The sequence below is a fragment of the Drosophila arizonae genome, chromosome 3 (genome assembly GCF_054131065.1).
Source record: "Drosophila arizonae isolate 15081-1271.41 chromosome 3, UAZ_ARI_1.0, whole genome shotgun sequence".
In the NCBI taxonomy this organism is placed as follows: domain Eukaryota; kingdom Metazoa; phylum Arthropoda; class Insecta; order Diptera; family Drosophilidae; genus Drosophila; species Drosophila arizonae.
Window position 1 is genome coordinate 28,090,716 of NC_142923.1, and position 21,944 is coordinate 28,112,659.

General features: G+C 43.3%; 1 protein-coding gene and 1 long non-coding RNA gene across 8 annotated transcripts in view; one reads left to right on the top strand and one right to left on the bottom strand.

Moving 5' to 3' along the window:
* The window catches only part of ab (BTB/POZ-zinc finger protein abrupt), a 56,295-nt gene that overhangs the window by 6,927 nt on the left and 27,424 nt on the right, over nt 1–21,944 (bottom strand). For 6 of the 7 annotated variants that reach the window (XM_089465761.1, XM_018003905.2, XM_089465759.1 and 3 more), the window contains 3 exons: nt 21,019–21,619; nt 20,638–20,925; nt 20,365–20,566 (listed from right to left, as the gene is read on the bottom strand). In XM_089465761.1, the coding sequence (XP_089321887.1) occupies nt 20,365–20,566; nt 20,638–20,925; nt 21,019–21,619 (1,091 nt within the window). The remainder of the gene's footprint in view (nt 1–20,364; nt 20,567–20,637; nt 20,926–21,018; nt 21,620–21,944) is intronic. The other variant, XM_018003906.2, reaches the window with a different exon arrangement.
* On the top strand, nt 62–947 carry LOC149269993 (uncharacterized). The gene is made up of 2 exons (XR_016269492.1): nt 62–152; nt 210–947. It is a non-coding gene; the product is annotated as an uncharacterized LOC149269993 (long non-coding RNA).

The following is a 21,944-nucleotide window of genomic DNA, read 5'->3' on the forward strand; positions in this document are numbered from 1 at the left end:
TTCTATATATGTATGTATGTCTAGTTTGGCAAACGGTGCAAATTACATCAATTTCAAATATATTTAATAATTCAAGTACATATATATTATATACAAACATATATAAGATCTTAGAATATTAGAAACAAAATTAATAAAACAAAATAATTTATGTAAGTTATGTAATTTAAATCATAGGACAGCGAAACTCACAAAGATTTCAATTTCAGTCAAGAAATGACACATAGATGGTGCTAATAAAAAATTACATATGATTTTGAGGCGGTTATCAGACCTAGAACGTGCTACGTTTTAGATTTATATATAATCTCTTAGATTTATATTCGTTTATTTTAAGGAGTTTAGATCAATCTTGAATTTTCTCGATAGTTTGAATTTCTTTAGAAAAAAAACTGATCTTGCCATTTAGAATTATCGGTACTCGACTATAAAGTCAAGTTCCTCTTAGATTTAGATTTATTTGCTTAATAGACTTTGGTTCGATGGGAGTCCAAATAGTTAATGTGTGCTGGAAATTATATAATTAAAAAAACTTGTTTTCAAGAGTTACTAAAGTTGTATTCGAAAAAACGAAATCGAAAAATGTAGATTTCCCAGATTTCCATTTTAGAGGGCCTTTCAGATGTTTGCGCCCAATCATCTATAAGTTGGCTCGTAATCCCAGCACACCCGAAAGGATTAGATCAATTTGGAGACCGTGACAAAAGCCATTCACATGAAAGCGAGCCGAAGTGCGAGTCGAGGTGCAGGAGGTTTGAGGGCACGGCATATCGCGTGCCACGCTATCATTGGGAGATCTGGCGAACAACTCTATATATATGCTCGGGCCGCACATGACGTGCAGGCACACCATATGCCAATTGGCGTGGCTCAGAGTGGGGCTGATGCATTCGCATTTGTGTATCGTTTTCAATATTCGATAATAATAAATATTTGAAAAATAGAAACGCAATTAAATGTGTGGAAAATTGGCAGCAGCAGGGCGCTGCCAGACCATTTATACACACATGTATTGAGTCAGAGATTTGCATTGTGCACACACACACACACACACACACCCAGAAGCTATTAGGGGCGTGTCTCTGGGCGATATGCTCATATGGCAAACGCCATTTAGCCAGGGCTCGGGCCATGACGCAAGAGCGCCCAAAATGAAATCAAATTAAACAATTTTCTTTTTGCCTTTGTGCGTGACAACTCAAGGGAAAATGCAAACAGAATTTGTTGCACACATAAATATATCAATATATGCACACACACACACATACATGCATATGTATATATGGTATATATATTGTCTATCTCAAGTGAAAAATATAATAAAATTGAAAATAGAATACGTTTGTATATACCTGTCAAAGCCGTCGGTGCTATATACTAATCTGCATGCATATAGCCGCATGCAGCATGCCGCATGCCCCCAAATGTGGCTGCCTCATGCTGGACTCCTTCTGAGCCACTCGATTGGCTGCAGCTGAAGATGGCCCTGGCTTCGGCCTGGCTAAGCGACGCAGAGGGGATTCCTTTGACCAGCCATGCAGCTAAGTGTGCGCCTGTGTGTGTGTGTGTGGGTTGCAAATGACAACGCAGGAGGCGAGTGCCATGCGAGTGGACTTCAATCAGGCGTAAGATCTCCCATCTTGCACCCTTCCCCCTCCCCCCAACAGGTGAAATTTTTGTGCGCTTGTCTTTCACTCAGATTTCGTTGATTCCTTTCAGAAGGTATTCAAGTGTTTTGGAGTGCTACTTTCTGAATAGATATTTCGCTTAGAGTGTGCGTTGGCCTGAGCGTAATGCAGCCCCCAGGTGCGTCACTCGATGTGCATAATTAATGAAATATAAAATGCAAACTTAATTTTCCAAATAGTTTTATGCACTTTGCACAGCTATTTTTATTATTTCATGTGAACAGTCAGTGGAGAGATGCTAAGACAAGGATTCGAGAGATGCAAGAGAGTTATTTGAGCCCTAAATGGGCTACGGTTGATTAGGTAAATAGATTTAGGCTGAGGTGTTTGGCTGGGGCTGTGTTATATAAAACACACATTTAACAATATTTGTTGACAATTGAAAGGAGTTCTCCAAGGTGAATAAAGCATGTTCCAGAAATCTTAATTGAAATGGTAAAATCTTCTACATTTCATATTCTATAAATATCCGAATGTATGCAAAATTAATTTTAAATCAATTTAGAAGTTACGAGAGATAGGAAAAGTAAGCCTAACTATAATCTGCTCAGTTTTAATATACAAACTAATCATAGAATACCCAAGAGAGCCCTTTTCAGATAATATTCTAGAGTGAAAACTTTATAGTTAATCGCATCTATTAAAGCTAGATAATTTAAATCGTCAATATAAGTATGATTATTTTAAAGATTCTGCCATATAAATGTAATCTTTTACGGAAGTAATATAATATAATTTTCAATTTTCGATTTCCAACAGGGTAACTTCTAGTTGGGTATTCTCCAGGCAAGCGCATGCACCAACTGGTTCACACGCTCAGCTTTGTCTAGGTCCAAATGATATTAAATAAAACTGTGCAAATTGACCAAGCTAATCACGTCAGATTGAAATAATGTATGCATATGTATTAAGTGTGCATGCGTGTGTATGCATGTGTGTGTGTGTATATCCTGTTGTGCTCATATCCTGTATCTGGTGCCTAAATGACCTGGGCTTGGTGGCCCGAACTCATCAATTATAGCCGCATGCCCATGGGCGCCGCCAAACACTTTGCTTAAGGTGTCCCACAATGGCGCAGTTCACACACACACACACACACAAAAGCAGACATACACACACACATAAGATATTCAAATGTAGAGCAATTGCATGTGGCACCCCTCGGAGCGGAACTTAATGGTTATTTAAAGTTGGCTTCGCCTCGCATTCGCCGCGAATCCGTTTCTGATTCCGTTCCTGATTCGGATTGAGGAGTCTTAGACTTCGACTCGCATGTCGCAGCGCTGTTAGCGTCAATAGAAATTAGCTTTATTAAAGATAGAGCCCGAGTCAAGTGAGGTTTCCTTTGCCTGCGCTGCTATGGCCTGGTCATTATTTTTAGCCCCCACCCCCTGCCCGTCCAGCCGCTTGCGTCGTTTTGCATTTGGACGTCGCGACGAGGCGAGCAAATAATGAATTTTTCTATATAAATCACTCGCGTCAATGGGGCCGGGCCCATTGATATTATAGAGAGGGTTGCCCCGCTGCCCCTCTATAAGCACTTCGTGGGCATTCTGGCAGGCTGTACGAAAGGGTTGCAGCCCGGGGGTGTGGCAGCTGGGCCGTAGGTGTGTTTAATGGTCATTTTTCGATGTCTTGCGATCGTTATCACCTTGCTTATTATTATTATTATTATCATTATAATTATTATTAGTCGAATGCATATTTCTCTGTCGGTTGCTTTTGGCACTGACTGTAATTTGTCTGCCTTTGTTCTTATTGGAATTTATTACTTAATAAGTTGAAATGCTTTTGGCCATTTCATAGGCCCGCCTTCGCCTTCGCCTTCTCCAAACTTCTTATACATATACAATATATCATATATCTGAGGCGATTTTTACGAGCGCCGTTTCAGCGAAATTTTTGTTGTTTTTCAGTTTTGAGCTGGACACAGCTCAATTTCAACAGAATCTCAAAGATAATAAAACTATAAAAAGGGGTCAGCAGATCAAAAGCTGCTGAGAGCGAAAGAGACAGATAGTGAGAGGGAGGGTGGGTGGTGGAGTTGGTGTATGGGGTTGCAGGCCGGCCTAAGCCACGCTTTTATTAATTTTTATGGGCTCGTTTTATATGCGCACACAAGTTTATCAGAGTCCTGGCAATAAAACACATAATACATGCCGTCTCAAGTATTCCGTCTGTATTCCCTGACAAATTGGCGACGCAGTTTTACGAGCGTCGGCAGAGCGCCGCGCGCCGCTCAGAATTGTGATTGAATTATTGATAAAGTGATTACACTTCGCTGACCTCCGAGCGTATTCATAGGGCCAGGCCGTAAAAATCGTTTGACCGAATTCATTAGACGAGCATTGAGTTAATTAGCAGCAGAGCCAGAGGCAGCGGCAGCAGCAGAGGAAACGCGCTGCATTTGGAACTTAAGATTTATCGAATATCCATTTTAGATTGTCCAGATGGCAGGCGACACACGACTCTCAGCAATCCATCTCTGTATTTGTTTATCTTACGACAGCAAAAAGAAAAAAATTAACAAGAAGCAGAAAACTGCAAACTTTTGATGCGGGGGGAAATGGAAATTCAGGCATCGGACGTATGGAGTAGGGTGTTCTGTCTATCTACATCTACACATAGCCCGGCACGTACGACGGACCAAGCTAAGAAAAAAATATAAAACACCAAACGAAACGAAACGAGACGAAATGTTGTTTAAACTTTGCAAACAAGTTTGCTTGCTTTTTTTTCTTTTCTTTTGTGTTGCGTTTTTTGCCCACTCTGCGAGTGTGCGTGTGTGTGTGTGTGTGTGTGTGGACTCGCTCGCTGTCTCATAGATAGCATTCGAAATTGAAAGCGAAATTGCCGCTGAGCATGTGTGACAACAGCAGAGCAGCAGCAACAGCGAGAGGACGCAGGACTCAGGCAGCAGGACTGAGGCATTGCCTGAGCCTCTGATATATTAACTGACAGCATCGCTGACTTCGGGGCAGCGCCAAACACTGGGCGCGTCCAGTGTGACCAAAGGGGAAAGAATTGTAAGTGACAATGCCTGCACACACACACACACACACACACACACACATACAGGTACACTCATGCATGCATGTGTTGCCCGCCTGGATTAGTTTGGGTTAAGCCGGCGCAGGAATAGCGTAATTAGGTTTATGTGCGAAATGTAGCATACTTTCTGGGGCGAGGCATAAGAAATTATGTGAAATAAATAAATGGAATATAAATAAATAGGAATATTGAATAATTACATAATATTTTAATATTTAGCTAAAACCGTAAAAATCAAACCTATGAAGAGTTGCCTCTTCGACCTACTAAGGCAAAGTATGAGACATAATATTAATGAAATTAGTTATACATACAAATAGTTACTAAATTGTAAATAAAATTGTGAGTTTAAATGAATAAAATAATAAATTTAAGTATGTAATAATTATATCAAAAATATTAGCCTTAAAATGCAAAAAGTAAAGTTTTATAACATTACTTTATTCGACTTCGACTTCTGAGCATAAGAAATTATGAGAATAGTAGAATAAATGAAATAAATAATAAATATAATTATTCAAATAATGCAAAACTAGATGAACATGTCACTAAAGTTTACAGAAAATTTTGTGAAGCAAAATATATAATTATATATATATATAATTTAAAAAAAAAATAGAAAAGTAAAATATACTTTTTTAAATAAACTGCATAGGGTATATATTACTCATTCGAAGTTCAATATCCATAAGAAAAATATGTATTAGTTATGTAAAATATATTAAATCTATATCGCCGTAGAGCATTGCTCATTCGACCTCATTCAGATTACTTAGATTGTTTGCCTTGGACACTTCAAGTTTTTGGCACAGCTTCTAGTTTTTTTTTTTTTTTTTTTTTTTTTTCTTTTTAGTTTTTCTTTTTGACATGTGATGAATGGCGATAATGCTGTTTGTTGTTTCAACTTTGAAATGAGAAAAGTTTGGGAGAAGTCAAAAATCGAGGCAAACGATTGAAAAATTGCATATGTTGAGCGTGTGAGACAAACAGAACCGGAAAACAGTGCCTAGATTTGGAGAGGGGCAACTGAGAAGTTCGCGAAATATTGCGGCATACATTCGAGAGTTGTCCGTAAACAAAATAAGCTAACACACACGCACATGGTCACACACACACACACACACATATACAGTTGGCTGCTTAGTTTAAACCCTGCTTAGATGATGCCCTCTTGCGGTAATAAATTAGTTACGGCAGAGATGTGGGCCGAGCGAGAACAAAAGCAACAGCAACAGCAACAACACACACGCACACACACACATACGGACAACATAGACAAACGAGTGAGAGCCTCAACATAGTATGGGTGGACAGCTGTAGCCAGGACTGCAAAAGGAAAAAGTTAAAAAGGATAAATCGCTTGTGTTCATCGCTCTTCGCACATAATAAATGTATCTTTTACTTGTGCACAGCTCGCAGCTCGAGAAGTTGCCCAGCGTCTACTTGGCGTGGGCGTAAGTAACTCGGCCACAGCCACCCTCAGCGGGTGCGACGGAGACAGCAGGAGGCGCACAAAAGAGCTGGCTATAGCGGCGCCCATGTGTGTGTGTGTGTGTGTGTGTGTGTAGTATATAAACTTAACAGCATTTGGCTATCTTTTTGCAATTGATGTATTACACATAAAAGTTTTCAGACCCTGCCGCCCCCACACCCCCGCGCACATGCCCAGCTCCATGTACTCGAATTGCTATTCCTATTTCTATTGCATGCGTGTGTGTGCCCGAGTGTGTGTGTGTGTGTGTGTATGTACAAAAACGTCGACGTCCAAGACGGCCACGTCCGCAAACAAAACGCACGCATACAATTACAAAACTGTTACACGTATGTGCGGAGAAAACCAAGAACTACGAGAAGAACGAAGAAGGAGGTGGCACAGCAACAACGAGAGCCAGTGCGAGCGTGCGAGCGAGACAGAGAAAGCGAATGAGGCAGAAAGGGGTTCAGGGCAACGGGTTCGGTTGGCTTGGTGCAAAAGGAATATTGTTAACCGACTGCAAAATAAATACAAAAACTTTTAATGCCTTCGGCTGGCGTCGCAGTCGTTGAAAAATGCTTCTGCTTGCCCCCTGCCCTCGCCCCTAAATACATACACGCACACACACTCACACACACATACACATAGTGTGTGTGTTGGCAGTATGGGGTAGGTAGCGTCGGACGGACAAGCATTGAACGTCTTCGGACTCATTGCCACTTGCAAAATGGAACTACACACAATCACAGCACACACACAAGCACACACACGCACACACAGAGCAGACAAGATATGCCTGCATGTGCTTGTGTGTGTGCTCGTATATGGACATATGCATGCGAATCCTCGCCCTCGTTTGCCTTCTCGCCCATAACTCATCTATCAATTTTCACGTACTTGGGCCGCAGTTGCTGTCTCGCTTTGGGTTTGGGTTTAGGTTTGGGTTCGGGTTGGAGGTTTTGTGTTCTGGTCTGGGTCTTAAGCCTGGACCTCACAACTTGAAATGTGGCGTCTTATTGCCCGAAATGTAGCCTTTTGCTTCTTCTTTTCTACTTTTTACTCCTCATGCACAGTGATGCGAAATTGAAGAATATGGAGTATTACTGAATATTTTGGAAATAATATTTGAGACATCGCTGTTTCACCTATACTCTAATCATCACATTATATCTGAGAGATATCTCCAAAATCTAATTAGAGCAGAGTACATATTAGATCTTAGATATTCTCACATATCAAAAGTCCTTTATGAAAACAAGATATACTTTCCTTCATAACCAATTCATTCAATATTGTACATATACCAAACCTCCCATCCCATAATTTTCCAACTCACAATATTTTTCAAAAATTGGTTTTTAAGTTATTTGTAGAATATATATAAAGCTATTTATATATATTTAGAGATATAGATATATTTACTTAGATATATATTTAGTATGTTGACTAAAGCGTAACGTTCCTTTCCTATTATTATACCCTACTTCTTCTTCCCCATATTTAGTAGTTCATTCTGATTATGAATTATATCTATATTAAGTTGCATAAACGGTATTGAATCAACCGATCAAGGAATTATTTATATCTGATTTTCAATTGTAGTCGAATTTAAGAGTGGATCTGGATCTTTAAAGTTATATTGTCGAGGTCCTGTCAAATATCACAAACAATAGCGAAATTACGTACTATACAAAAATATGGGATATCTTTCAAATAACTTCTTTATAGAACTCAATCATAAATATTTACATATTACACTCATTTGAAATACATTGAAGAAATATAGTTAGATGATATTCAAGCTGCGTAAAGTTTTGTTATAATTTGCTTGTGTTGCACCACTGTGCGGTACTTGCTGCCCGACTCCTCGATGCTCTGTGTACTTAAAGTTTTCATCTTCACGCACACTCGTGCACTCGCATGAGTTTTGTCGGAGCCAAACTCAATACAACACACACACACGCACATGGACAGACACACACACTCACAGACGGACAGACCTTACAGAGCTGGGTAACAATGAGAGCTGACAGCCCCGAAATGTCATTCTATCTTGGCGGTCATTAGAACGGAGTTCTGTCTCGGCAGACCTTGGTTTGCTGGCAGTTTGTCGGCTACAGCCCGGCTACACCCCCTGCCCACACACACACACACACACATGCAGACGGAGACACCGACACAGAGACAGACACAGACACAGACTGCGTCTAAAGATGTTGGTTCCTGGCAAGCATTTGGCCAAGATTATCTCCTTTACTTTTGGTGGCAACAACTTTTGTTGTCCTTGCCTGTCCTGTCTGCAACGGCAGCTCATCCGTTGTGCTGTGCTCTATGAGATATTCGGTTTTTGGCTCGGTTCTGCATGAAGTATTTTACTCTTTTTCCATACACTCTCGCACACACACACGCACACACACAGACACACACATGCCGAGGGATCCATGGATATATTAACTTGGCTATTGTTTTTGTAGTCGTTGTTGGTTTTATTTTAACACGCCGCATGCAGCCCGAACTAGGCACACACACACACACAAAGCAAGGGAGGCAAACCCTTATATGCCAATGTATGCGTGTGTGTTTGTGTGTGTGTTGTATTGATGCGGCTAGTTTGATGTATTACCCCAAAAAACGAAATGTCTGTATCGCTTATGCGGGGCCAACACAGAATAGAAATGGGCATTTTGGCATTTCGATTTAGTGCCACACACACACACACATACATATTTATATATACATATATACATATACGAATGTGTAGAGAGACAAACGATGATTACGCCATCGGATGCTCTCATTCTCGCACACTCACACACACACACACACACACACACACACACACTCACACATATACAGATCCCAGGCTTTGGCAGCTTTCCTTCTGCTACTGCCGCTGCCGCTGCCGCTGCTGCTGCTGCTTTCCCTTTCCCTCTGTCTCTCTCTCTCTCACTCTCGCCGTCTCGCTCATGCGGGCCTTTTTATGGGCATTTTGTATAATACATCATCGACAAACATGTTTGCAAAGTGTGTACGAATATTATATGGGAATATAACTGTTATTGTTGTTGCTGTTGTTACAGCTTTTTGCGCACGCTTTCGCTCTCGTGTGTTTGCCTCTACCCCTGGCCCCTGCCCACTGCCTTCTGCCTACTGCCTCCTGCCACCATGGCTGTCCAGCGTGTCGCTGGGGTAGGCAAGAACAATTGCAAGGACATGTGCGATGGATGCTGACGTTGACGCCAATGGTGTCGCTAATGGAATGGCAATGGAGCGCAGGGCGTCGGACGCTGCTGCGAGCTGTGCTTAGGCCCGGTAGAGCAAACTATACTGCGGCCATCTGCTGATGGGGTTGGATGGACGGACTCTGTACGGACTCTGAAATTCGTATTTCGCTTTGAATTATTCCCGAAAAATATATACGACATCAGCGTCAAAGCCGAGGCCGAAGCCGACGTTGACGTTGACGCTGGCGTTGGCGCAGACGTTGGCAGCAAAAAAGTTTGCCCAAAACTTGTTGTTGTTGTTGTTGGGTCGCCCATGCTGCGAGTGTGTGTGTGTGTGTGTGCGTTTCGGTTAGTTTGGCGTACAGTTTTGTGAATTTGAATTAAATGTACATAGTTTTAGATTGCGTAATTCATTAGTACAGTCAGAGCACTGCTAGACCTAACCAACACCCATTTCCCAAGCGAGCCCCCCCTCCCCTCCCCGCTCCGTTCCCCTCTCCGGCGGAAAGCAGACCCCATCCACAGCCTCCCGTCGGCACACACACGGGCAATGATGAACGATGTGGTTGTGTGTGGTTAGCATAGAGTTTGGGGTAATTTAGATGTGGGGGGAAAGGGTGCCAGGGATTTGATACGGCATGTGCGTGTATGTGTGTGTGAGTGTGGGAAGGGGCACATACAAGTTTTGTTGGCCGGGACGTTTGCGGGCGTGACAACAGCAAATAAGCATAGTTCCACTAGAGCGGGCCACTGCCAGCACCGGGCTGATCCCTTGCGCATGGTGGTGAGAAATCGAATGCCAAGCAGCTCTTAGGTGAGCTACAAGAGAGTCCCAGATGGATCTGCAGCTGGTCCACACACGAGCAATGAGCACAGCACCCAAAAGATGAATTGCTCTACGGCTGCTTAAGGCAGCGAGCGTGGCGTCAAAAGGAGTAAACTACCAGGGGGTAGACGGTGCTAGCCATGCTCCAGCCCAGCCCAGCCCAGTCCCGCACTGGCTGGACGACCTTCTGTCGACTGTCCCGCCCGTCGAACACTTGCGCCGCACTATTTATGGTACAATTTATTACTTTATGAGCGTAGAGGCAACGGCTCGCTCCACTCGCCCGTCCTGGCGTCCTGGCATCCTGGCGTCCTGGGCGAGTCGCTTTGTTTACGGGCCAGCGATTGTATTTAACATTGCGAGCGGCTGGGGCGGGAGGCGTCTGAGTGGGTCGTCCGAATGGTGTGCGAATGAAATGCGCTGGTAATGAATGTATGAATTTAGAACGCAACTGAAAACCGGCGAGACATTCGGGCGAGATAGTTTTTGCCCACTATCAGCCAACCCGATGCCAATGCCGATGCCGATGCCAAAGCAGCAGCAGCGGCGGGAGAGCGAATGAGAGAGGGCGGGGGTGAAGGAGAGGGAGAGGGAGTGCAAGAGTAGGGGCAGGAAATGAGTAGAGGAAGTTTTAGTTTCATATTCATTTGGAGGGCTGCCGACTAGAGGAGGACGAGGAGGGGGAGGAGGAGGCTTGGGGTCGACGCTGCAGAGTTTGAGGTTTCAGCTCAGCAGAGTCATTGCGATAGCGTTGTTGCCACTGCGGTTGCCGCAGCCGCCATGAGAGTGGGCGAGACATGGCTCTAGTGCTGGCTCACTCTGGCATGCGTGTAGCTGCCCCAGAGAGTGTGTAAATGTGTGTGTGTGTGTGTGTTAGAAAGTTTGAATTGTATTGAAATTGTATTTTGTTAAAATTCATGTTTGTTATTGCTGCCGTTCGTGTTGTTGTTGTTGTTGTTTAGACGTCGTTGGCCAACCATTTTGTCGGCCTGTCGCTCTCTATGTGTGTGTGTGAGTGCGACGACTGTGTGTGTGTGAGTGCGACTGAGCGTATGAGTAATTTTATTTAACTGCTGGGCGTTATATATATGTATGCGTGTCTGGGTGTGTGTATGTGTGTGCGTGTTATTTTCTCGTAACGCAACTAAAAACTCTTTTCCACATATTTTCGTACATTGAAGACCCAACGCTTAGCTGTATCTGTGTCTGTGTGTGGCTGCTGTTTAGAATTGTGTGTGTGTGTCTCTCTCTCTCTCTCTCTCTCTTTCTCACTCTCACTGTATGTGTGTGTGTGTGCGTGTCGAGTGTCCAACCAAATAAATCGCACAGCAAAATAAATACGGCAACAATAAATCAATAAGTACACTGAGAGACTTATTTAAGAGCGCATTCGAATAGAAATAGTTGCACGCCTCATATGTATAGCTTATAAATACATATCCTAATATTTTTAATATACATGTACCCGGCTATAATCTATCCCGGCTAGCTGCAAATTGGAACTCTTTCTGAATTGGCCAAATATCTGTGCTCTGTTTCATTTCCATTGCGGGTCAACTGGACGCGGAGCGGGGGCAGGAGGCAGAAGGTTCATGAATTGTTGCCACAAATATATATCATCGACACGTTAGGCCCCCACACGAGTGTGCGTCTGTGTGTGTGTGTGTGTGTGTGTATTTGTATTGGGGTCCACAGGATTCGATCGCACAAATTGCTCATTGCTAAGGAAATATTTGCAATAAATTTAGTTTATGGCTTCGGCTGTTGGCAGCCGCCTGACTGACACCCACACATCGTATATACAGAGGCACCCCCGCCCACACACACACACACTCTCTCTCCCTCTCCTTCTCTCTCTCTCTCTAAATGTATTCAGAAAAACTTCACACTCTGTCAATACCTGAATTATATGCGTATGTGCGTGAATACTTAGAAATATTAAAATGCAGCACTCATCCTCATTTGAGCCCACCCCCTCGCCTTCGTCTGCGCCTCTGCCACTGGCACCGCCTCCGCCCTCAGCTGTGGTCAAGCAGGACATTCACGTATCCGCAATGCTCGGTTCGCTGTGGGGCGCTAGCCATTCGGTTTATTGATGTAATATCCTTCAATTATTATGGATATTTGGCGCATTCCAGCGTATCCGCATGTGCGAATGGGTTGAGTGCTTTGAGGGGCTGTCAGGGCGAGGCTTGCGGGCCCCGAGGCATCTGACGCCGCTTAATTAACTGACCCTAAACAGAAACCCCACGCAAAATTCGCTGTCAACTAAGAAGCTAAAGTGGTTGGAGCCACGCAGATCTGAAGGAAATGAAATGCAAACAAACCATGTGTGTGTGTGGGTGGGTGACCCTCGCTCTATCTCTCTCCCTCACACACTCTGTGCATGTGTGTGTGTGCGTAAAAGGATAAGGCGAACGCAAGTGGCAGACCTTCTCAAGTCGCTCGTCCAGAAACGTGCGGCTGGGCGGGGCAGTAGGATAGGGGGCAACTACTTTCGCATGTGCGGCAATAATTCATCCATTAAAAGGGATATCAATGTGAGGCATTCGGAATAGGGGTGGAGCGGGGGCTGCGACGGATGAGACACAGTAGATGCTGGAGATGAAGACGAAGTAGCAACGGGGTCAAATGGAAAAGGCCGAGCGAAGCAGCCGTTGCTTGCCTTACCGTACAACTTCCGTTTGAAAACCGCACGCACACCCAAGACACACACACACACAGGCATAGATACACACACACACTCGCACAGACACAAACTGGTAATACAATCGCCGGAATTTGAAGGTTGAACGTTTCGGGGCGTTTGTACGGTTGCTCATCGCCTGCTTACGGCTATCAATGGGTTCGAAAGCGAGGCAAGTAGCACTCACAGCGACACACATGTATCCATAGATACACACGCACACACACACACACACACACACAGAGCAGCAGCAGCTTTGTGTGATAAGCAAAAATACCGAAATGTTGCATGCAAGAGTTCGTTTCAATGCTTCGCCCGCTCGGCTCTTGTCACCGGCACGTGGCCCAAAGACGCTGGCTAAAGATGTAGGAGGATTTACCCGGAGAGGGGCATCAAATGGACTCAGTCACACACACACACACACACATACGGGCTCACACTCACTTACACTTGGACATGCGGCATCCATATGGATTTATGTAAATTCTATGCCCCAAAAATGACCTTTTTCCATGCGGCTGGCGCTGCCGGCTAGAGTACCGGAGTAAGGAGTACCGGAGTATACCGGAGAGTTTTCGGCGTATGTGGAATGGTTTGTGTCTTTGACTTTTGTAATATTTTGTAGAAATAAATTCGCATTTGAAACGGATTCGGATTCGTAAGCGAAATGCTTAAGCATAACACCGACGACACCAACACGCACACACATCTATTTATATTTATACATGTGCGTGTGCGCGTGAGTGTGTGTGGGTGTGTGTGTGTGTGTGAAAGACCACTTGAATTTAAAATACGACATGGCTGAAAGGGCTGGGCATGCCAGGCAGCCCGTAAACCCAGGGACCAACCCAAAACCAAATAGTTTTCAAAAGTTTTGCATTTGCCTGGGCTTTGTGTCTATATATCTAAAAAGAGAGAGAGAGACAGAGAGTCTTAGTCTATGTATACCACATGTACATGTACGTGTGTGTGTGTGTGTGCGCACGTTAAACTCAAGTAGCAAAACAACAAAATTTGTATAAATTTAATGTATTTTCTATGACAAACACTTGGCCAACAACTGAGCCTGCCTCCTGCGCCCAATCCCATTCCCTGAGCTTAGCATATCGAAATTATAATGATAATAATAATAATAATAATGTTCTTCCTTATATATATACATTTTTTTTAGCCTTTTCCATTCCCATTACAAATATGTGTTTTTCTCAGAGACTCTATGCTAAACTATTTCAAATGAAGTTTGAGCTGAAAATTAGAATTTTCAAGTGCTGCAATGGGCTTTCGGCTATGGACGCTGCCCAGATCCATGCCCCATGTGCTTGGGGTATGCTTTCAACTTGCTGTTGCTGTTGTTGTTGTTGTTGTTGTTGTTGTTGCCGCACACACAATGACATAATCCCTCATCTACATAAACATTAGAGCGAGAATTTAACTCAAAAGTTTTTAGTTTCGGTTTCGTTTTCGGTCCACTCCCAGTCTCAATCCCACCCACTCTCTGTATGTGTGTGTGTGGCCGAAAGTGTCCCTAGCATTTTGTTTTTGGATCAAGTATATGGCATATAGTTATATGTACATCTATATATGTATGGATTAGATATATGTGTATATAGGCATACATTGTAGCTATGTGCTCAGCCTGTGTGCGTCTATGTGTGACGTGCAGCAGATGCGAGTTTTTGGCGTAAATTAATTTGATAACAAATTTTCATACACGCCTACGCAATGCAAAGGAGTATATTGGAATTGTAACTGTGGACTTCCAATAGGAGAGCTGAGATTTTGTTGTATACCGTAGGCCTTTTGAAAAAGCAAAGTCCTGATGTAATATTACAATGAATCTTTATCCTGTTACGTACTTTTCGAAACTTCATATGTGGTATATGTAAATACATGTATGGATATTCCGAAATTCAAATCGGAACCCAATAATACAAATTTAAGACTTAAGATCTTTAAATATTCCTGTAGTACTCTCCTCCTCATTCTATATTGCAATCTAAATTCAAGATTTATGGATATTCACATTTTAATAACTTTTGGTATATTTGAATTCCGAACGAGCATTTTGCAGTCGTTCCAGCTCGTTTGCAATATTGTTACATAATTCTAGTTCTATTGTTTGGCAAGTGGGCGTGGTCACTTCAAGAGCCCTAAAAACGTATTAAACTTTTTGAGTGTGCAATAAAAAGTTTTGGCCAGAGAGAGAGAGAGAGAGAGATTTGGAAGGAATTCAAAAATGCAATTTAGTTAAGAATTCTTGTTACCACAAGTTGAGTTGAGTAAATAACTCTCTGTATCTGTATCTGTATCTGTATCTGTATCTGTATCTGTATCTGTATCTGTATCTGTATCTGTATCTGTATCTGTATCTGTATCTGTATCTGTATCTGTATCTGTATCTGTATCTGTATCTGTATCTGTATCTGTATCTGTATCTCTTTGCTACACAATTAAAAATCGGTAACAATTATAGACATACACCACGGCAGATGGCGATTGGGTAAATCATGTGAGGCAAGCACGCACTGAGAACGTATTTCCAATAATTTTACTCATTATTCTGGGCAAAAGTTTCTTGCGTTTCTTGTCTCTGGCTCCTTCATTCGGATGCAGGCGTGTGTGTGGGTGTGAGTTGGGCAAGTCAAGCTGGCCAAGTGGGTGTGGATGAGTGTGTGTGTGTGTATCTGTGTGTGCTATGGAGGGAGGTATAGCTTGCAAGCGTGTTGGCGTTAATGGTTCTTGATGAAATGAAATAATGGGTGCGTTTATTCACGTAATGTATTTGTATTTGTTACAGCAGCAACAACAGCAAAAGCAACAACAGCAACAACAACATATTTACAATAATAACACAGCTCGTAAAACGAATGAATAACTGAATGGAATGATTGAATGCCGCATGGAATGAAAGCGGCGCCCAAGCGACGGCAACGGTAAAGGCGAACAGCGTACGGCGACGTCTAACAAAACGCTTTTCGTTAGTTTTCATTATTTTCCGCATTTAAGCGTATTTATTCCGTTGTTAATCGAATTTATTAAATGCAAACACGCCAACATATATAAAAGACTGCCATCATACAACAACAACCCTCCAATCCCTACACTCACACACACACACACACACACACACAGGCACACGCTCCCAGAGTTTGGCCAACACGCACACGCACACTCACACTCACACTCACCTGGAACTGGGCGCGTTTTGTTTGGCTTGAGAAATGTTCTTCGCATGATTATTGCCGGCTGCTAATTTTATGCTTTACTTTGTGCCCATTGAATGTCTCTATTCCCCCGTCACACTCTGACTCCCCCTCTCCATTTATCTGCTTCTCTTTCTATCTCCTTTTCTGTTTCTCTACTGTCCAACTATTCATAGCAAATATATATAAATATATCATTCGAAGCTCCACTTTTCGCTGGAAACGTAACTGTAAATATTTATGTTGCCTATCCTTAGGCGCTTCAATTGCGCTCAGCAGATTGAGGAATAAGTATTACAACTTTAAAGCGATTTGAATCTTCATTCCATTTAATGATTTTATGGATAATGAAAGGATTATCAATTGAGCTAAATCTAGTTGCATAGGTAATACCAGAAAATGTACTTTAATAAATTACAATATTTTCTAGTATAATGTTACAACTACAGATTCTAATACTTCATAATATAAATATATTATTATTTAAAAAAGAGAAAATTAATTCCAGATTTTACAACAACAAATTTCGCTTTATAATGATTGAATCTGGATTGCATTTCAAAAATCAAGTATTATTCCCTAGTAAATTACAAAAAAAAAAAAAAAAAAAAAAAAAACAAAGCAAAAAATTTAAATAAATTCGGAATCATAGCTAATAAAATAGTTTATGAATTAAGCACTATATATAGCTCCGAAATTTTCCTCTGCAAATATTTTCTATTTTAACATTCTCTTGAAATAATGTAGTCGAAGCTTAAGGCTTTATTAAATTAATGTTTTCAAATAGATATTGTTTTAAGAGAAAAGATACGCCCAATTGAAGAGAAAAGTAACTAGGAAAATTCCGGGTAATCGAAATGATTTGCATAAAGAACTTCATTTACAGCTTAGTATATATTTTATGTATTATTTAATATTATTTATTATTTCTTTATTATTTATTACTTTCATCTGTATTATAGGTATTACGTGATATTACTCATATCACGTATAGTCTTAGCTATTTTGAAGTAAATCCCTTATTACCTATTACATTTGAGATCGAATCGTAAACTGTCGCTTGAAAATAGTGCTGAATGTGATTTTTATGCGAATGTGGCTCTAGATGTAATGCATTTCAGTGACGGGGCACAGCTGGTAAATAAAACTGAAAGAAACTTTGCGCATTAGTTGGCCAGAGTTAGCGTCCGAGCCAGCGCCAGTTGGTCCGGCCAAGTCCGAGCTTGATGCCAGCGCCCCTCTCCCTCTTTCCCCTTGCCCTCTCCGTGGAACTTTTGCATTTGATTTCGGCACAAGAAATGAGCAAATGGCCTTATATGTCAATGATTTTTCTTCACCCACGTCTTCTGATGGCGCCAACAACTGCACTGGCTAACAGATAACATGAGCTGGGGCCAACGTGTGTGTGGGCCAGGGGGGAGAAGGGGCAACACTTTCTTGACGCCTTGCAACCAACAATGCTAGCCAAACAGATGGCGCTGAATTGGTGTAAGGACTCGTTGCTCTGCCAAAAAGTCCTTACCGTTGGTCTAGGGATTTTTTTTTTAATTTTCTCCACACACACACCCACACACACACACACACATACTGACAGACATGGAGGGACACACATTTAGATTATACACCCACACGAGCTGCTGCACCTCCCCTTTGCTGTTATTATTTTGGCTTCCATTTATTTGCTGTCAATGTTTCGACTGCCTGCCGCCTGTCCAGCCCGCCCGAGGGCTACGTCCGCTGCTCGCATTTCCTCGCTATTTTCTATTTTTCGTTTTTCTTTTACTTTTTTTACTTTTTGCTATCATTTTCATTTTAAAATGTCGCTCAGAGCAACGTCATGGACGGCAACGCCTCCTAGAGGTCAGCGTCAGCTCCTACGCCCCGCTATTCGCCGGCCGTCCCTTTTTTCTGCTGGGCCCCAGTGCCCCGTCACCTAGTCCTAGTCCAAGTCCCAGCCCGCCGACTGCTGCTGCTTCTTCTAGACATTTGGGGCTGGCCACTTTATAAATGTTTCTGCAACGGATTTTGCAAAGTAAACTTTTTCGCCTTTGTAGTTTGTTTTTTTGCGTCTCTCAACCACAGGAAGAAGCAGACGACGAGGACGGGAGCAAATAATATATTAAAATGCAAACCCAACTCATATTACCGAACTGAACCAGCGCGAACTGGCCCACAAAAAAAAAAAAAAAACAACTGTACTGGACCGGCTTGTTGGCACGGTTAGTGAGGGGCGAGCGAGGGGTAGGCGGGCTCTCTAGCTCTCAAGTCCTTGCGCACACATGTGCGCAATTTCCAAGTCCGTTTCGGCTATTGCCAATGTCTTCAAATAAATCGAATGCACAAAAAAGCAATAAAATGAAATAAAATCTAAATATATGTATGCATGTGTGTGCCGCTGAGGAGTGTCGTCCTTTTTGTAGTTGTCCTTTCGTGTCTACTCCAAACGAGCTCCTGGAACGGAGGCGGACAGCTAATGACAAAGAACAACAAACAGAATAGAACCGAACCGAACCGAACAAAACGGGAAAAAAGAAGAAGGCAAAGGAACTTATCATTTTTATCATTGCACAAAACTTTATCCTTTTCAGCTCGGGCCGTTAATATTTTCGTTTCTAAATGCGAAATGGCCGAGTCGAAAAGTCCCAATACCAATACCAATACCAAGTACAGCCTAGTGCCAACACGTTACCGCTGTCCGGAATTTCAAATGACTTTTCCCTCAGCGTGTGTGTGATGTGAGGGCGTGCAAGTCCGAGGCTTATTGAATGTTTATGCTTTATTAAATTTGATTTCTTTGCAGCTCGGAGTCAAAGCAAGCAGGGCAGCTGCGACGACTGTCCGCCCGTCCGACCGTTCGACAGACCCATCGACCCATCGACCGACCAACTGGTTTACAAACCCATCGTCTGGTCCTTCGAGCCAGCAACTAACCAAACAGCCGGTCAACATTTGCTGCAATGATCTATGTGCGCTGAATATTAAATGGCCTCGCCGGCTTAGCGACGCTCTAGTCCCAGCTCCTCCCGGTTATGCCTCAGCCCGCATTAGGTGGACGATGTCTTAGGCTCAGGCTAAGGCACCATTATCATTTTAATGCGCGATAAATGCGACATTTGCGACGTTATACAAAGTGCGTGTAATGTGCTCGACTACCCAAAGCCAGAGCGGGGGCGGGAGAGGGAGAGGGAGCGGGAGAGGGCGTGCGTGGGCTGGCAACGTCGACGAATTCTTGACTTCGGAAAACGGAACGGAACGATTCATATTTGTAAACGGGTTTTGCCACAAGCATCCGGCTGTGCTTACGCCAATGGCAAACCCCAACGCCCACGCATAATATCGAATGGTAATCATAATCATAATAATAGTAATAGTAATAGTAATAGGAATAACAATAATAATTCGAAACATTTGCACATACGTAAATGAACATTACGGCCGTTCGCCTACCCCCGGAATATGTTTATAATCACACGCCAAATGTCCCAAACAGCAGTTGTCCAGGCCGGAAAAAAACACAAAAACTTGACTCGTTGTTTGGGCCCCTAATGCGACACGTGGCCCGCGCATATTTCTTCACACTCCGAGCCGATTGGCAGCGATTGGTATTTAGAATTGGAGTGTGGCTCCCTCACTCTTTATGGTTAGTGCTAGTTCCACGTGGGTGATGGGTCTAATGATTGCCTGCGTTTTGGTAACTCGTTAGGCGTGATATGAGCTTTATGTGTTTGTGTTTATCTGCCGAAATGGCTGCGATAAGTGTTATCGCATTAGCGCATTATCGATAAACTTATATTACGACTCGGTATTTGTGAGTTTCGCTGCGCACAACTTAAATGAGAATTAACTAAAATTGATCACTATTTATAGTAGTTTGTTCGTATGCAACTGATAATTGATAATGATTAACAATAAACCGATAACAATCGATATACAGCGCACTTAACTAAACTTATATGTACATCTTTAATAATTAGTTCATTAATTTTGAGTTCACTTTTGTTCTTTGGCCAATTGTTTGTCGAATTGTGAATGCTCTGCCGTTTATCGGTTTATCGATAGCTATCGATAGATTAGTAACGAGCTTGTAGCAAATGCAAATCATACGCAAATCCTCGCGTCAAACGAAATCATACACAAGAGGCAAATATCCAATAAGATACGAGTATATATAGATAGAGAATTAGGGAAACTTCAATCGATCTTTCGACTTACCAAAATCACTGCCGCCTAGGCCGGAAGGTCCTGGCAGCAGGCCGGGTATGCCCTGCAGGCCGAGGAATGCATTTGGAAAGGAGTGCGAGCGCTGATTGTCCATGCCATCGAGAGTGCCGTCGTGGTGGCCATCGCCACGATCCGAGGGTTCCGTATCGCTGCTATTGGAGTCCTCGCCGGCGCTCTGGCCGAGATCGTGTTTCTGCAAAGAGTTCACGGAAAATTGCCAGCTCGCAAAGGCATATGTTCAATGCGAATCAACGCTCCACCCACCTGATTGGCCTGCTGTCCGTTGCTGTTCTCCAGTGCCTGGCCGAGCAGAGACTCGCGCAGCTCCAGGTTGCGATCGCGATCCTTGGACGTGTCGCGGCTGCGGTTGCGCGTCAATGGATGTTGCCCCGCCACGGGAAAGTCGCGATCGATTAGCAAACGCTCCGGACTGATGCCGTGCTGTGCCCGAAACAGATCCGCGCTCTTGATGCGCTTCTGTGGCGGCGGTGTCAGGTGACTCTTGCGACTGCCCTCCATGTCGCTCAGATCCCAGTGGTTGTTGCTGCTGGCCTAGAGTGGATGGAATGCACAGAGGGAATTCGAATTGGGAAATTAGTTAGGCTTGTGACCCGTCGCAATCGGAATGCATGCGAGCGACTTTACTTTGCTTGGATTGGGATTTGAGTTTCTTACGGGCGACGCTGCGGATGCCTTCAGCTCCTGGATGGCGGGCGTGCCGCTGCTGCTGCTGCCGCTCTGTGCTGCGCCCGACTCCCGCTGGCCCGCCTGACCCTGGCTGCTCCCGCTGCTCAGTGGCAGGCTGGCAGCGGCCGCCGCAACGGCTGCCGTCAGCGAGGCAGCGGCAGCAGCTACCGCACTGGATGCCGACCCTGTTGCCGGCGTCTGTGGAGTGCTAAATGTCGAGCTCTGGCTCTGGCTCTGGTTCTGGTTCTGGTTCTGGCTGTGGCTCTGGTTGTGGCTGTTGTTGGCGCTGGCGCTGCTGTTGCTGTTGGCATTCAGCGCTGTGGGTAAATAGTTGCTAATTTTGTTGTTGTTGTTACTGCTTTCTGCATTATTATTGTTGTTGTTGTTGTTGTTGTTGCTGCTACTGTTGCTGCTGTTGCTGAGTGCCGCGGAGAGCGCCTTCGAGTAGGGATAGCCGCCGTTGACATCCGCCAGGCCGCGTATCTGCAGCAAGTGCGCCGTCTTCAGAAAGTCCGGCAGCTGCTCATGACTCACATTCACCTCGCCATTGTACATGAAGCTGCGAAGAGATTTTAATTACGATTTACAATAGCGCAGCAAGTAAAGTCGAGACTGCTCAACTAGTAGATAACCTCGCTACCTTGAAGAACTTTTCTTATAATTTCAGTTTCTGCATCAGACTTTTAGAGCTTAATAATGATATTCATATGAGTATACTAGATAAGGCAGAAGTCTCTGATAGATTAAAATGTAAAAATATAAGAAATTCACTGTAGTTCTTTAATCACAGACTTTTACTACCATAAGTTACGCTTAAAAATCAAAGCCAAATTATCGATTTTTATCGATAACAACATTCTACCATGAACGATCGAATATAAATT